Source organism: Larimichthys crocea, chromosome XXI, assembly GCF_000972845.2.
Source record: "Larimichthys crocea isolate SSNF chromosome XXI, L_crocea_2.0, whole genome shotgun sequence".
NCBI classification, from domain to species: Eukaryota; Metazoa; Chordata; class Actinopteri; family Sciaenidae; genus Larimichthys; species Larimichthys crocea.
The window spans coordinates 6,334,275-6,349,560 of record NC_040031.1 but is presented as its reverse complement, the minus strand read 5'-3'; the positions used below and the strand labels follow the sequence as shown (position 1 = coordinate 6,349,560).

At 41.9% G+C, this 15,286-nt stretch overlaps 2 protein-coding genes across 4 annotated transcripts in view; one reads left to right on the top strand and one right to left on the bottom strand.

The window, feature by feature from the left end:
- Positions 1-2,838, top strand: part of brsk2a (BR serine/threonine kinase 2a) — a 158,781-nt gene extending 155,943 nt beyond the window's left edge. Inside the window, exon 19 of one of the 3 annotated variants that reach the window (XM_027272573.1) lies at positions 776-2,838. In XM_027272573.1, coding sequence (XP_027128374.1) covers positions 776-798 — 23 coding nt within the window. In that variant the 3' untranslated portion in view covers positions 799-2,838. Of the gene's footprint in view, positions 1-182 lie in introns of all 3 variants that reach the window. The other 2 variants (XM_027272571.1, XM_019278603.2) reach the window with 2 other exon arrangements.
- Positions 2,839-3,354: 516 nt separating this feature from the next.
- The window catches only part of abtb2b (ankyrin repeat and BTB (POZ) domain containing 2b), a 42,985-nt gene continuing 31,053 nt past the window's right edge, over positions 3,355-15,286 (bottom strand). Inside the window, exons 4-17 of the mRNA XM_010732735.3 lie at positions 10,049-10,201; positions 9,355-9,520; positions 9,121-9,210; positions 8,904-9,005; positions 8,550-8,646; positions 7,561-7,696; positions 6,811-7,088; positions 6,542-6,720; positions 6,319-6,424; positions 5,941-6,043; positions 5,767-5,854; positions 5,521-5,589; positions 4,876-4,989; positions 3,355-4,589 (exon numbers count right to left, since the gene is read on the bottom strand). Coding sequence (XP_010731037.2) covers positions 4,359-4,589; positions 4,876-4,989; positions 5,521-5,589; positions 5,767-5,854; positions 5,941-6,043; positions 6,319-6,424; positions 6,542-6,720; positions 6,811-7,088; positions 7,561-7,696; positions 8,550-8,646; positions 8,904-9,005; positions 9,121-9,210; positions 9,355-9,520; positions 10,049-10,201 — 1,912 coding nt within the window. The 3' untranslated portion in view covers positions 3,355-4,358. The remainder of the gene's footprint in view (positions 4,590-4,875; positions 4,990-5,520; positions 5,590-5,766; positions 5,855-5,940; positions 6,044-6,318; positions 6,425-6,541; positions 6,721-6,810; positions 7,089-7,560; positions 7,697-8,549; positions 8,647-8,903; positions 9,006-9,120; positions 9,211-9,354; positions 9,521-10,048; positions 10,202-15,286) is intronic.

Genomic DNA, 15,286 nt, shown 5'->3' with positions numbered 1-15,286 from the left:
ATGGCCGCCCCAGCAGTTCCCATCCTTGCTGTGTCTGTGAGTCCTCCTCGCCTCTGCTTGCTCTGTCTTACCCGTAGCCGCGTCTCTATCCTGTGAACCCCATTGTTCATTAGTTTGTTTGTTCTCTTTCTTCTCTCTTTCCCCTCTTTTTTGTCCTCTTTTCTTCCCGTCTGTGTACCTAGGCAGCCCATTGAGTAACTTCTTTGACGTAATAAAACAACTTTTTTCAGACGAGAAGAACGGACAGGTGCCCTACCCCCCTGGCACGCCTTCCAAGCACTGCCCCTCGCCCATGCACGTCTGGAGGCACGAGCCAGAAAATAATGACACCAAATTTCCCGCTGCGGGCCAAGACAGAGCCAAGTTGTCGCTGGCGTCTGTGGGGACACAGGAGGAGTCTTAGACTGAGACGCTGTATAGTCGAGCCAGTGCTAAAAACCCATCCCAGTATCACGATAAGCCCATGGCACAGAGAGAATATGCTCTCTGTATATAAGTAGATGTACATTATCATTTATGGACCTTTTTTTGTATAAAATGACTTTATATAGATATAAATATATTGAGATAATTAAAAAGATATTTTACAAAAAGCATACTGCACCTACATTGCAAACACTCCTGTCCTTCCACTCCCCTCTTCATTACCTCTCAGTCTCCACCATCATCATCACCACCCCTCTACTCCAACCATCAAATCGCCTGTGGCCCTTGCTCTGTTTTTTGCTCCTTTGTTGCTAACCTGTGTGATGACCTGACTTGTTTCTGATACCAGGAATTATCCAGAAAACCTATTAAGTCCCTCCTCCTGCTCCCCGATCCGCTCGCCCTCCCTCGACCACCCCTCCACCCCCCCACTGAGCGTGCCGAGAGAGACGGACATTTGTTGACGGAGGACTGCTTTTAGAGGTGCACTGAGAGGGTGGGGGGGTTACCATGGAAACAGACCCTTCATGCAGACTTCCACCTTCATCTCCCTCTGTGCCCCTTCTCCACCTCTGGCAGCCATCAGTAGAAGTAGATGAAAATACCTTTAGTGTTCCCCTATCTGAGAAACACACACACACACACACACACACACACACACACACACAAACACACACAAGTAATCCACATACATGCCAGCGAAACAAGAACGCACACCTTCCCTCACCAACCAAACCCCTTTCCCCTCCATTGAGCTCAAGGAGCATTCATCAATTGGAAACAAGCATTTTACAAAAGGACACTGCACACACACACAGAACATATACATGCATACATGCACAGGTCCAGTATGCACAGAAAACTCTGGGATATATTAACAAGAACACGAACAACAACAATAAAAAAGAAGACGTGCAGAGACAAAGACTGATTCAGAGGAGGAGAGAAGGAGGAGTTTTATGGAAAAGCCCAAACAGCCGACGCGGATGCTTGCTGGATTGTATTTCTTTGCTTTTTAATGTACTTTCTTTGTGAAGAACTGGGTTTAAAATACTGACTTTATTAGAATGAACTTTATTGCTGCAATCGGACTGGAATTGTGATTTCAGAGAGGAGCGGGGAGTGAGCTGAACAGGGCAGGGGGCAGTAGGGGAGATGATATGATAGTATAGGGTTGGGGGGAGGGACACGGGTGGGTATGTGGGTATTTAAAATGAATGATCTATTCTGTTGTACAGACTGATATCATTTCTTATGTAAAAAAAAAAAGAAAAAAAAGAAAAAGAAATGTCTAATTGTGACACTATGTTTAGATACCATAGGGTCAGGTTGGTAAACCTGGCCTGCCACATACTGTTCTTTTAAATTCTTCTGTGTATTTTTGTTACATGATAATTTATGTCTTTGTTTGATTGACCTAATAATGATCCAAATGTTCCTGTTTGTGTTATCTGCAGCACTTTGTCTTCAGTTTTCCATTTATACCTCTCTCTTAGTCTCACATACCAGCAGTAGGAGTAAAGGAACAAAAAAAACAAAACAAAAAAAGACAACGTGATAAATGCAATTGTGGATATTTTTGTATTTTTGTCCTTATTTATTCATGTTTGTTTTGAGTTCCTAATTTATTATAACTTGGCTATTTATATGAACAAAGCTGTTAGGTCAGTTGAATGTTATTTATTACCCTCTTGTGTGTTCGTAAAATGGGGCAACATTTGAAGAAAAAATGAACTTTTTTTTCTTTTGTTTTGTTCTGAATTTAACAGAATTATGTGAACACAAGTCACCTCTCTGAAGAGGGAACGAGGATTTGTGGGAACTCTTGGAAAAAAATTATTTACCAGTAATTTAAGAATGTAGACTTAGCCTCTTTTTGGAGAGGGAATATGCTCTTCTATTGATATTTGTCAGTTTCATATTATTGTGCTTGTAGGCCAGGCCTAAGGAGAAGGGCCACAGATCCCAATCTACTTCTTCTCTTTGTAAATAGACAGACAAACCGTGGGGGTTGATTGTCTTCTCAACCATGCTGGGGATTCCTGCTCTATGCTTTTAGCTTGTATTGCTGTGTGCATGTCAAACATGAGCTTTTCTTTGCATGGCTTTAGTGTTCATGTTCCATGCCAAACTCACTCCTTCTCTCAGCCTTCATCGATTTTCGCTTCACAAAACTACCTTTTAACGTTTTAAATTCCCGCTCTGTCCCTTACTTTTCACCCTCTCTGCTTTTATTTCTGGCCTTCTTTTTTCTTTTATTGTTCCCTCACTCTCGCTGATCTTTCCCTTCCTCCTCCTCTTATCTTGTGCACAAAGCTTTTGAACGATGCTTCCTTTACTCTGTACCTCTCTCTGGAAGGCTCGGAGGTCTGGGCTCTCTCTACCTGTTTGGTGGAAGAGGCACAGTGAGGGGATACCAGTACACAAACACAAAGCAATACCCTACTGTTCACCCTCCTTTCTGTTTTCTACAATGGGAAGCTAGCAGCACCAAGGATATCCAATGATTCTGAGGCCCAGAGCGGTCTTTTGACAGAGCAGAAACAAAACTGACTGCTGTAATCCCCGTATAAAATAACTGTGAGCATCTTCAGTGCTGAAACAAATAAACTCATTAAGTTATGGTGTGGTTGTTTTTCTTCTTTGCACCCGTACATGTATGGGTAAGTGTGGACCAAAAGTAAACATCTCAATTTGTTGCCATGGTGCCACAGAGTTTAGTCATCTTGTCTTCTAGTGTACTCGTTTTAATTTTACTTTATCTTCTGAGTATTTTCTGTACAAATTTATTTAATTTATTCATGTTTATTGCACATGTAATGACTTTTATGTTGTAGATCTGTGTGTATGCAAGGCTGTGTTTTCCAAAAAAATTCAGGTAAGTCTACACCGACCCACACAAACAGAACAAACAGTAAAAACAGCAAGGCTTATTTACCAGGTTTATTACAATATTCAGCATTAAAACAGACTTTATGTATTCCGAATCCCATGTTGGATTCTGCTGTTGTACCTTTGTAGAAGCAATTAAACCTCAGCATACATAAGCTTAATTAACTGTTAAGAGTGTACCTGGAAAAAACAACAGCTACACAAAAGCAACTTTTCAACAATAATATTAATAATTTGCTTGGATAAAAAAAAGAAAAAACAATAAAAAGGGAACACCCCGATAAATACTCTCACATCTTTTTTTCTCATTAAATAGAAAATGTCCATCCCACTCTTTAAGTGTTTTGTTTCTGCGGTCATACTAAAATAGAAAAAAAAAACAAAAAAACATACAGTTACATAAAAAGTACATTTGTTAATCCAAAGCTTACATCAATGCTGCAGGCACTGAGTCTACTTTCTTCTTCCCACTCTGTTATTAGTTTGACAAAGCCAAAAGTCCAGCATGGCTGCCTCCCTTGATTCTTTAATAGATGCTTCAGTCTGTTATCACTTTACATAGCTTCAGTAAGAACTAGGAGGGTGCCATGATCCCAATCCTCCAAGGTGATTAGTTGTTTTGCCAGTTTTATCCACTGGAGGGCAGCAGTGTTTCATAATTCAGAGTTCCCACCTGTTGCATCCATCTGTTGCTTCTCCATTAAAGCTTCCCGAGCCTCAGAGGAAAAAGCATCTTCTTCATAAACATGCTGTACACTGCAATAAAAGTCGAGATGGAGTGCTTGGCACTAAATATGAAACACTGGATTGTCCACAGAGCAAAGTCGAACTGCTGCCAAATAACTCACTGATTTGTGTCCCAGTGTCAAAGCACTGTGGAAGTTGCTTGTTACCAGAGATATGATCAGAAAACATCTGTACTCAAACTATATAGACAGCCTCTTGAGATCTGATCCTTTATCAGTGATAAAATAAAACTTCCGCTTCAACATTCTTCCCCTTATTTCTGTCTTTTCTCCTCAGCAGCTGTCCTGTTGTCCTCAGACTCTGGAGGTCATGTGGAGAGAGCGTAGTCGCTGAGCCAGGGTTGCCTCCAGCTCCTCCACAGGTGAGTCTCGGTGGTGAACCAGCGCAGAAGTGGAGCCGTTTCCCTGTCGGGACCCAGGGGGTCCTAAAAGCAGGCTCCTGAAGCCCTCTCTCTCCAGTAAAGCAGGCATCTGCTGCAAGAAGTAACCTTCACAGAATGAGCTCAGCTCCACTGAGCCATGGGCCTGGGAAAAAGAGAGAACAAATTCATGGTTATGTATTTTGCCACATTAAAACGATTAATGTTAAGTACCAAGGAAACTGCTTTTCAGTGTAGAATGTAGGCCATTAGTCATGTATCATTATGTTTTTATTTTTCTCTTAATGTCTGAAAGCTCACTTGTTATACTGAAGAAATATAGTTTGTAGTACAAGTTAACATTAAACTGTAAGTGACCTTAGTTGTTTATGTTAATTGCTTGGTTCACATGACAGTACAATATGATGCAGGCTTCTCAGTGTGCGTGTTACCTTGGCTGTCTTGTAGATGCTGACTGCATTATCCAGGCTGATGTGCTGAGAGCAGATGAGTTCACAGTGTCTTTGTAGCACCTCCAGCTGGAACAGACTAGCAGCCGACAGCAACTGCAGGAGAAAATACAAGCGAACATTGACACTGGAGAAATACTGTCTCATATTGCATTCAGAAACACTAAGAAAGCCAAAGCACTGCATTTTACAGCTTCCAATCACTTAGTAAACTATAGTAAATAGTTTTGCTGTGCATGCATGCGGTTTTACGGAGCAATAGACCTTTGTAATGGGTTGTAATTGTCTTATGTTCCCCTTTGTTTGTTCAACTGGGGATCTGCGTCACCACAAACTGAACATTTCTTCAAAACCCATTAAAAAGGAGAAGAGAAACTCTGTATTTGCAGCGCTTCACTGAAAAATAAATGAGGTCTCAATGTGAATAGTATACTGCGGAAAAAAATACTGTATAGATGCACATGGAGAGGCGTGGCTGAGCAGGAAGATGCTCTTGTTTTTTTGTGTGTGTACTGTGTACAGTCTTTTTTTTTTTAATCTATTTCTAATGATTTTACTATATTGTTGTCTCCATTGTCAACAGATGAGATGTGATCATTTTATCTTGTGAACATTAGCGATTCTCACCTCCAGCAAGTCAGGAACATTTGTTTTCAGTGACTCTGTTCCTCCACAGTAGAGGTACGACATCATTATCTGCAGGGAGGTCAAAGGTTTCATTTAATAACAAGTCAATATAGTTCAACTGAATAATGTGTGTGTGTTGTCATATGCAATACACCTGTCACTTGTTTCATTGTATCGCAAGAAAATAAATACTTAGAAATACTTTTTATTCTTTATTCTTTAAAATGAAAAAAGCATATTTGTTACCTGGAAAATGTTGTACTTGATGTCACTGATTTCAATCTCCTTGTTGGGGCTTCCATCTGGTCCAGAAGATGCCAGCAGAGACTTGAATCTAAAAGAAAACAAATATCTTTGTCAAATCCTTTTAGGATTCTAAAAAGACCACTATCTTTCTGTCCAACGTGAACCTGCACTCACCTTTCCGAAGCTGTGATCAGCAAGACTCTGTGGCCGTAGAAAGGTTTCCCCTCCACCAAAAATGTCACATCTGACATCTCCTTGTTATTCAAGAAATGAGGATCTGTAGGAAAACACATACTTATAACTCCATTCACTGTTTGTCTTTTCACTCACTTTACTTTCACTAAATATTAAAATACCCATTATCTGTCTGTTTCCCTTGGCTGTTTGATACATTGCCTCAGATACAGACTTCAAAATCCTGTCCAAATTATTTGGCATATCACTATTTTGTAACATTTTATAGACTAAACTAAACAATTAATGCAAAGTAATCTAAAAAATATTAACATAAAGCCATTATACTCATCTGATCAAGTCAGAATAAGAGCTTACCCAACTGTGCTGAAAGAGTTGCCTTTATCTGACGGACAGCTGGAAGAGGAGCTGGGCCAAAACAGTGACTAAATATAGTCGCCAATTGCTGTATGATGGCATCATTCTGGAAACAAGTGAGAAAACAGGGTGGAGGGCATTATATCACACATCTAAACTTATTCCTTGCTGATAATGTGAAGAGGAAGACAGCAGACACATTGAGGTTTGTGTTTGATGGTACCTTGGTGGTACGTAAGATATTAAACATCAGGGGCAGGCCTATGGTGACCAACTCCTGGCAGTAGTCCTCCTCTCTGATGGTGGTGAACTCTCTGAGGAGTGAGAGAGTGACCCCGGTCCGGGACTGCTGCTGGGCACAGCGCAGAGACTCCAGCCACACATGTAGCTTCCATGGTACGCCTACATCAAAAGGAAAAAAAATGTTGTTTGGTTTTCAAAGTAAGCATTTTGAAAAGTAAGCAAATCCTCTTCTTGGTGTCTGATAGGTACCCATAGCTCGTAGCTCCATGGTGACATCCAGGTAGCCATGCTCAGCGCTGTAGTAGCTGGCCTCTTGCAGAGCCTTCATCCTGGCCTTGCAGAGCCTTGCTATGCCCACCTCTGGCAGGGCCCCAGGCCCAGAGGAAGGAGTAGGGAGGGGGGACAGAGGGAGGAAAGGGCAGATACCGGCCTCCTCACCCTCCACCCCTTCAGCTAAGATCTCCTCTAGAGACAGGACATCCTCTTTGACTTGCTGAGGCTGAGTCAGTAGCTTTCTCAGCACGTTCCTGACAGATAAATGGGAGGAAGGAGGGGGACAAGAAAGAGGACAAGGAAGGAGGGGAAGAAAGAAAGGAAGAGAACATTAATATAGATTCAAACTGCAACACGTGCAACCATTTCTGTGACCCTGTACTCTCCTCTCTGATTACATAATCTGTCACCCTGACTGTGGAATGTGAAGTGTTGAGTCTACATTGTATTCACACATACACACAGTGAACAGGTGGGGAGGTTTACGCTACCAGTTGGTGTTCAGAGACAGATGGGCTCTGAACAGAAGACTGAATTTGCCTTTTATACTTTCAAGGTGAATGAATGTCTCCTCAAATCTCAAACTTCAGGTGGAGTATGAGAGAGTGCTCACGCTATTTGCATTACTTCTTTTACTTTCTTCTCTGCAGTTAAGAGGCCAAAAGGAGGCAGTTTGTCAAGCATCTGTTGACAGCAGAGCTGTTTTCAGGTCAGACTGAGGGGTACCTGTGTCCATGTGCGGCAGCATGACTGAAGCAGTTCATGTCTTCATAGAGGGATGACGTCAGGGCGTTTCCATCGTGGGTCTTTGATAAGGGGTCCGCGCCTCGTGCAAGGAGCAAACTCACCATCTCATAGTTGCCTGGGAAGCACATCAACAGTCAGTTACATGCAGATAAAGATCCCAAACACGTTTAAATGCTACAGTTTATCAGTAGCAACCGTAACAATCTTCACCGTTTGCACAGCAGTGCTTTTATTAATCCATTCTTCTTGTGTTTGTTTCTCACTGGTGTAATCTAGTAATCTTAGTATTTTGTAATTCTTGTCTCCCCAGAACTGTTAACATTTTTTATGGTTTATTATTATTGCTCATGTTCTCATTTATTAGTGCACATATACCCCAGATGTCTTTTTTCTGTCTTTATACACTATTAAATTTTATCACAGGGATCGGGAAGCTTTATTTGACATTTTTAAACAAGCAAACACATTCATATTAGGAACTATTTACACACTGTCATTGCTGCTATGTAGAGCATGTGTCTTCTCTGCTACAGCTATGTGTGGCTTTTAGATGATCCCACAGAGGAATGCTGCCCAGTAACTTCTAAACAACCACAGCACTCTGCTGCTTTCACTATGCCTTCATTTACCCTCTCTCATTTCTTCATTCCTCCAACCAATGTGTCATCCATAACTCAGTCCTGTGCTACGCTTGGTGGTCTTGCGGAAAAACTAGCCCATGGTTGTATTGGTGACTGATAATTGTGAGTGTAATTATTAGTTTATTTGCAGAAAGTTAATACAGTGGCTTCACTTCATTCATATCTTCATTTGCTTGACCCTTCTACAGACTTTCTGCCTGTATAATTTAGTAGCAAGTAGTAATTTAGCGACCATAAATCAGATCCAAACACAGACCTACTATAAGTCAGACAGCACTCTAACATCAGCTGTGCCTTGTGTAGTACTGTGTGCGTGTTTGTGCCCACCTGCCGCTGAAGCCAGCTGCAATGGAGTGTCTGCTGTACTCTCCTGTCCGTTGCGGACTGCGGCCCCCTCAACGTTGGCCCCAGCATCCAACAGGAGCTGTAGATACACACCACATCTGTTATATTGTGCAATGTTTGACATCCTGTAACTCATTTATGGCCTGAACTCTAACCTCACATTTGTCACTCAACTTATATGAGTAAGTATGACATCACATCCACATTTAGCTCAGGACAACCTGCATTTATTATGTCTATACGTGAGAACATTTCCCCTCAAGTAAAAAGTACACCAGCCATACAGCATGTCAAATTTTGGGTTTGCACACTGGCTACATTGTATGTGTTTCCAACCTGCACTACGGAGATGTGTCCGTGCAGCACAGCGAAGGTGAGGGCTGCCCATTGGCGACTATCAGGATGCACAGAGGGGTGTTTTGGGGAGCATGGTGGAACCTGGCAGCATGGGACAAATCAGTGTTAGACACCAACATAATACGTTTGTGAAACACTTTAAACAAATGAGTTAAACAAGTGTGCCAATATACTGAAATTGTTGAAGCATATTTACCGCCACGTCAAGGTTGGCCCCAGCGTCGATCAGCATCTGGACTAAGGCCTCATCTCCAGCTGCGCAGGCATACATCAGAGGTGTCATGCCCTGAGTGAGGAACAGAAAAAAAGTGCAACGGACACATGAAAGAGGAGAAACAAATACATGGCAAGTGCCACTTAAAAAGTACCTGCAATATTCCTCTCAGTTCATAAAAACACACGTATATAAACAGACACAGATGTTCAGTACCTGGTCATCCATGCTGTTGACTCCATCTGGCCCGAGCAAATCAATGGCTTGGCCAATGAGGTCTGTGCGTCCGCAGTTGAGCATCCGAAAACCCAAGTCTAGATGGAACTTGTCTGTGGCAGCTTTAGAGTCAAGACGCTTGAAGGAGCTAAAGCAACATTCAGGCCTGGTGGGGACACAAACAAAGAGTAAGGCAATGACACAAGACTCTGAGAGCTACAGTACATTTATTTCTTCTTGGCTCATGCAGGCAGTTCATTTGCATTTGGTGGGTTTCTTTAATTGTACACTTCATAAAGAGGTTAATGAGGCACATTCCAGAGTCAGTGAACAGTCATTAATCTACTGTATCCAGTGTGCAATTATTTGTTAGTGAGAGCCAAATAAATTGCAACCTAATAGAGCATGGGTTTAAGGAAACTCATCTATAAGCACAGCACTTTGTAGGGTTTTTTTCTTTTCAGTCAATCAAAATGACAGCATGAACACAAAGAGTGGGCACTGGAGTCAAAAAATAAATGAAATTTTGGTATTGACTGAAGACATTTCATTTCTGTTATTAGAGATATTCAGACATTGTTCTGTCGCTTTCTGTTACAGCTCATATTGTTGTGTGTAGTGTCATGGGAACCAGATCCAGTCTAGAAATCCAGCAGGGCGTGTAGTGAGTGTATATGTGTGTGTTCTCATTTACTTCAGCTGTCTCGGTTCACAGTCCAGTCCTGGAAGGAGTAACCTAGCAGTCTGTCTGACATCATCACTGTCCACCAATAGACTCTTGCGATGTTCAGCATGAACTATGGCCACTCTCATCCACTCCATCAGAGGTGGCAGCAACAGGAATGGCCTGTAAAATAGAAAAGATAAGTAATTCCACGTCTGTCCATCTATATGATTACAAGTTAACATTTGTATGTAAGTGTAATGTAGGTGTGGCACACAGCAACTTCTGGTAAATGTTCTTAGGCACACTGCTGTTGGTGCATGATTCAGTCATGCTGAAGGGGAACTCATAAAATGTCTTCAACCAGATGACTTATATATGTCTGGCAGTACTTACCCTCACCCTGACCAGAGCACAGTGAGTCACATTTAAACACACACACAAACACTGTGCAGAGTACCTCACCTCTACTAATCACACATATCTGTCAGCTCTTACACACCATATACATTTGTTTTTCTTTTTCTCGTTTAAAGTCATCATACCCGTAAGCACACACACACACTCAAATAACAGATGTATATATATGACCAGTCGGTGTTTATATGTTGGTAGTCAGCTTGTGCAGTTAAATATCAGCTTTCTTTGTCTCATGGGAGATGAGAACACGACTGTGACTTAATTTGTGCTGTGGCTTGACAAACAAAATGCTGCAGTGGCTTCTGAATAATCAGCCTATTTTTAAACCAGCTGTAGCAGAATCAAATACCTAAAGGGGCTGAATAAAGGTGTATCACCCTTTGCTTTCGATGGCGCCAAAATAAAAACCCCACAAAGAAATGAGAATCGAGTGAAACTAAAAAGGCAAGGTTTAAAATAGAGATAATAGACAAGACTGACCCGAGCCTGAGGGAACAAGAGAAAATTAGATTAATCATGGAGAGGCGGTGGAGTAAACGTCACTAGGGGAATAACAGAGAGCAGACCTTTGGGAGTGCTGTGGTATTTGTGAAAGTGGCAAGTGGTCTAGATTATTGGATTACTCTTTTTGTTTGTTTCGTCATTGTCCTCCTCTCACAACTCTTCTTGTGAAACTCTTTCGAAACCACCACTGATATGGCTGTCTGCAACGGCACGTCTGGCTGGTTATCTGGCATTAATCCCTTATTGTCTCTAGTCTTGTTCTCACTATGTGTGCATCAAGTGTTCCTGTGAACAATGCCACATTATTGTGAGTGTTATTGTTGTTTGCCTTTAATCTTATGGAACCCCGGTGATGGTGTGTTAATGATTGTTTGAACGTTGCCTCCATGTTATCTCGACATGCCTTCCTCCTGCTGTGATGTTATTCTTAGCGGTGGCTTCACCTTTGTTCTGAAGAGATGCAAATGCTCCAGTGCATATCATGAATACAGATGGAGCCAAATGCATGAGCTGTACACAAGCATATCGCTCTATAGTGTGCATGCTATAGGGATTGTAACTTCTGTTAATGAGCACTGGGATCCCTGCAGTGCCATTTATTCTCGTCAGTGTGTTTACTTTACCCAACTAACTGATTTCCTATAGGACAGCTCCTTCTGAACAGCAGCACTCCCTCTCATCCATCTTTGTTAATAATGTATATTGTAAAGTGCATCTCTCCATTTCATCTGAAAGCAAATGTCAGACATCTGAACATAGCTAGTGAGATCTTTTCATAGCTGGACAATGTAAAAAGATTTCCAGGAAAACTGTTGTTGTGGGCAGTAAAACAGAAATGATCAGGAATATATATTTCATCACTCATAACACTATTCTGTCTTGGGTGAGTTGCGTTGCAGATATTGTATTGTACTTAAGACTTCAAAGTAACAAATTCTCATCTAAATCTAAAACCTGCAGATACCCTGTGGTCTCTTTCCTCTGTCTATTTTATCTTCTAGTTAGTCTGTCAGATATTGCTTCAGTGCTTTATCTGTCAGTGATCAGTCAGGAGGAGGGACCCTGCTGTCACCTGGGTGTGACAGTTAACAAGCAGACAAGGGGCTGATGGGATGGAGGAGGAGCAGAAGGGGGATGTTAAATGGGTCTGATGGGTGCATAAAAGGAGGGCTTGAGTGTTTGGGAAACTGCTGGGAGGCAGGTGGGGTATGTCGTACTGAAGAAGGGGGGTTGGGTGGCAGGAGATAGTAGGTGTAGAGTGATAAAACATAGTTGTGTTTCTGTAGGGCAGTGAGCTTTGGACTTGACGCTGTACCCCCTACTAAATGGACATCATTCAACACAAACTGGGATGCGTGGGAGACTCTTAGTTCATGTGTCTGTGTCTGTCTTCCTGTTACTTTACTGCGTGCTTGCCTCCAGGCTGGCACTAATCCAGATCTGAAGCAGCTCGCTTTTATCACTTAACGCTTATTGACCCATCAGAGAGATTTTCTCTGTCTCACACTTTATCATTTGGCATTTCACAGCCTGTGATTTCATGCACGAAGAAATCATAAAAATAGTACAGCTAGTGTTTCCCTTTAAGTGCAAGTAATAGTGGTTTTCCATTAAAATACTACATCTGTAGTTGAATACTCATTAAACTTTAATGTTGTACGAGTGTGTGTGTGTGTGTGTGTGGAGAGGATGTACACAAAAAACAACCATCAGCATAAATCAATTGAAGCCATATGTGTGTACACACCTTTGCCAGTGGCCCTCAACTGCAGAGAGATGGAGCATGTCTGTACCATCACCCACACTGCTCTGGTTCTTATCCCACAATTCATCGCTCCTTCCTTCCTCAAACCTTTCTCCCTCTATCTGACCATACACTTCCCATCTGACCCCCGTGTCTGGGTTATGCCCCTCAGCCTGAAACACAAACTTCAGCTCCATCAGAGATCAGTGCAACATCAAAGCTGAACCGCCTGTTAACACTGAAACTAGATAGCACTTCTGGCTAGCCTACTGACCCGACATGCTAAGGCTACACACTGAGAACAGCGGGATGTAGACACACACACACACACACACACACACACACAGACATGCACACACAAACTGTCCCACACACGTTCACACGCACATGCACATATAAACGTTAGCTCTGATTCATGCCGCTTTTCTCACCATCACCTGGCTGCTCATAAAACGACAGTCGGCTTAAATCATGGGCAGGTGTGTTTGAACTCTAACCTGTCCAACATGAAAAGCAAAGGCTTTTCTCCCCAGGAGGCAACATCACACATCGGATCGCATGTGTCCAGTGTGACCTATATCCTGAAGCCAATGTGATTGAGTTCACGTTGTAAGAAACTTAAAGCAGACCCCCATTTTGTCATGGGTCAAGGTTAACCACTGATCTAGAGTCAGATTACTCTCATAAAGGGTTCATAAGGGATGGGGGGGTGTAACCATATCTGATGTATCTGTGGTTAGAAGTAAGCTCCTCTGGCTACTTCTTATCACAGAAACACATCTATCCATTAGTGGTCCTTTCTACCCGCTGAAGGAAGCAGAAGGCTGGGGTGGTCTGTTCAGCAGAGTGTTGATTATGCTTGTTTGGTTGTGATTCTACCATTGAATAGATTGGTCAATAACTTTCAGCATTAATAAAAATGTATTGTTCTATTGTTCTATGCTGTGGCTTAGAGAGAGAAACTTGAATGTAAAAATAAGTAGACACACAGAGCCCTCTCATAGATTATGCAGTCTAAGACATCATCTTCAATGACAACTATAACTAAGCACCAGGTTTGGAGGATCATAACAAAAATTGCCTCTTTCCTAGTCTCGAGGATTCTGCAATAATGCTCTCGCCAGGCTCCATATAATGTTTGATGATGTGGCCCACACAGATTTGGTGGTTTTGGGTTTCCACCAAAGATTTTTATAAAGCTTTCAATAGAGGGTGTGCCAGAGAGATTGAGAGGCCCATTGAAGGAGAGAAGTCTGTATCGTTACCAGCCGCTTACATTGTAATCACTACCAGGTTTGCACAGCTCTACTCTAGCACCTGAGTCTGTCATGCATGCTAACATTTACAGAAAGTCACAGAGGGAGGCACGTAGGCAGACCAGTAGATGTCTAGAAAGAAAAGCAGAATGTCGCAGATGTTCCAAAGTATACAGTCTAACAGGATGCTAAATCATTTCATCCTGCTCATATAAACCAGGCTGATATACACCCAGCATTAAAAACATCTGAGGACAGAGATGAAACGGCCAAGGTAGGGAAAAGAAGGGTGTATATTTGCTGTTCTGTTCTCTTTGACACTAATGAGGACTCCACCTTTGCTCACTCACACTGTGTCTGTTTATTGTTAAATGTATAAGAGCCAGCTGGCTTTGTGTGCGTACACGTGTGTGTGGATGTATGCGTGTTTAGGTAAGAGATCGGCTGATTTCATCACAAAAACTTTCACATTCGCTATGATCACCTCCCAGACGTCACGCCCACATTATAACCTAACAATCACAAACACATGCATCTGAGGTTAAAGTATCAATTGAAGAAAACAAACACACAAACACTCAACCACACACACAGCAAACTAAATGCACACATTAGTGGAAGCTGCATCCCATTTGTATGCTTGAGTGTTAACTTCAGACAGACCTCCATACACAAAAAAAGTGCAATTAACCTTTACACATACAGGAGCACTTTACTCTGACATTTTTAACTTATAGCTACTCTGGGACACACACACATGTCTGAGTGTTTTCTTTTAGGCCAGAACACAGATGTGTGGGAAGGCTGCAAGTACTATTCTCACACGCACAAGTGAAACTAATAATCTCGCTATAACTGATGACACATATCGTCACACATTTATTTAACTACTAAATATCTACATTACTGGAAAGTCCAGTGAACACACATGTGCAACCCACAGTTTTATCAGTTCATTTGGGAGGAAAAGAGACATGAGTCAGCTTAGGGTTACTCCTTGCTTTCAGTGGAAACCCAACAACACGAAAGGTAATTTCCCGAAACTGCTGAAACTAAAACATTAGAATAAATTCTAATGAGACTACATTGAATTCAGGCTAACCAAAACCAAGTCTCGGGACTGAAACTAAATGAGAATGACCATAATTGTTCTACAAAGGCAACCCAAGGAAGATCTAAAGAGACACTAACAGAATTAGAGACCATTAGCACCTCTTAAATTCCCTTAAACCACCAGTCTTCAACATAATTCACACTGTTAAGAAGGACTTCACCCTCCTATCACACTAACATTAACACCTGGAATCTCTTGCTCGCCTGTAATTTACAGAGAGAAAATTAACA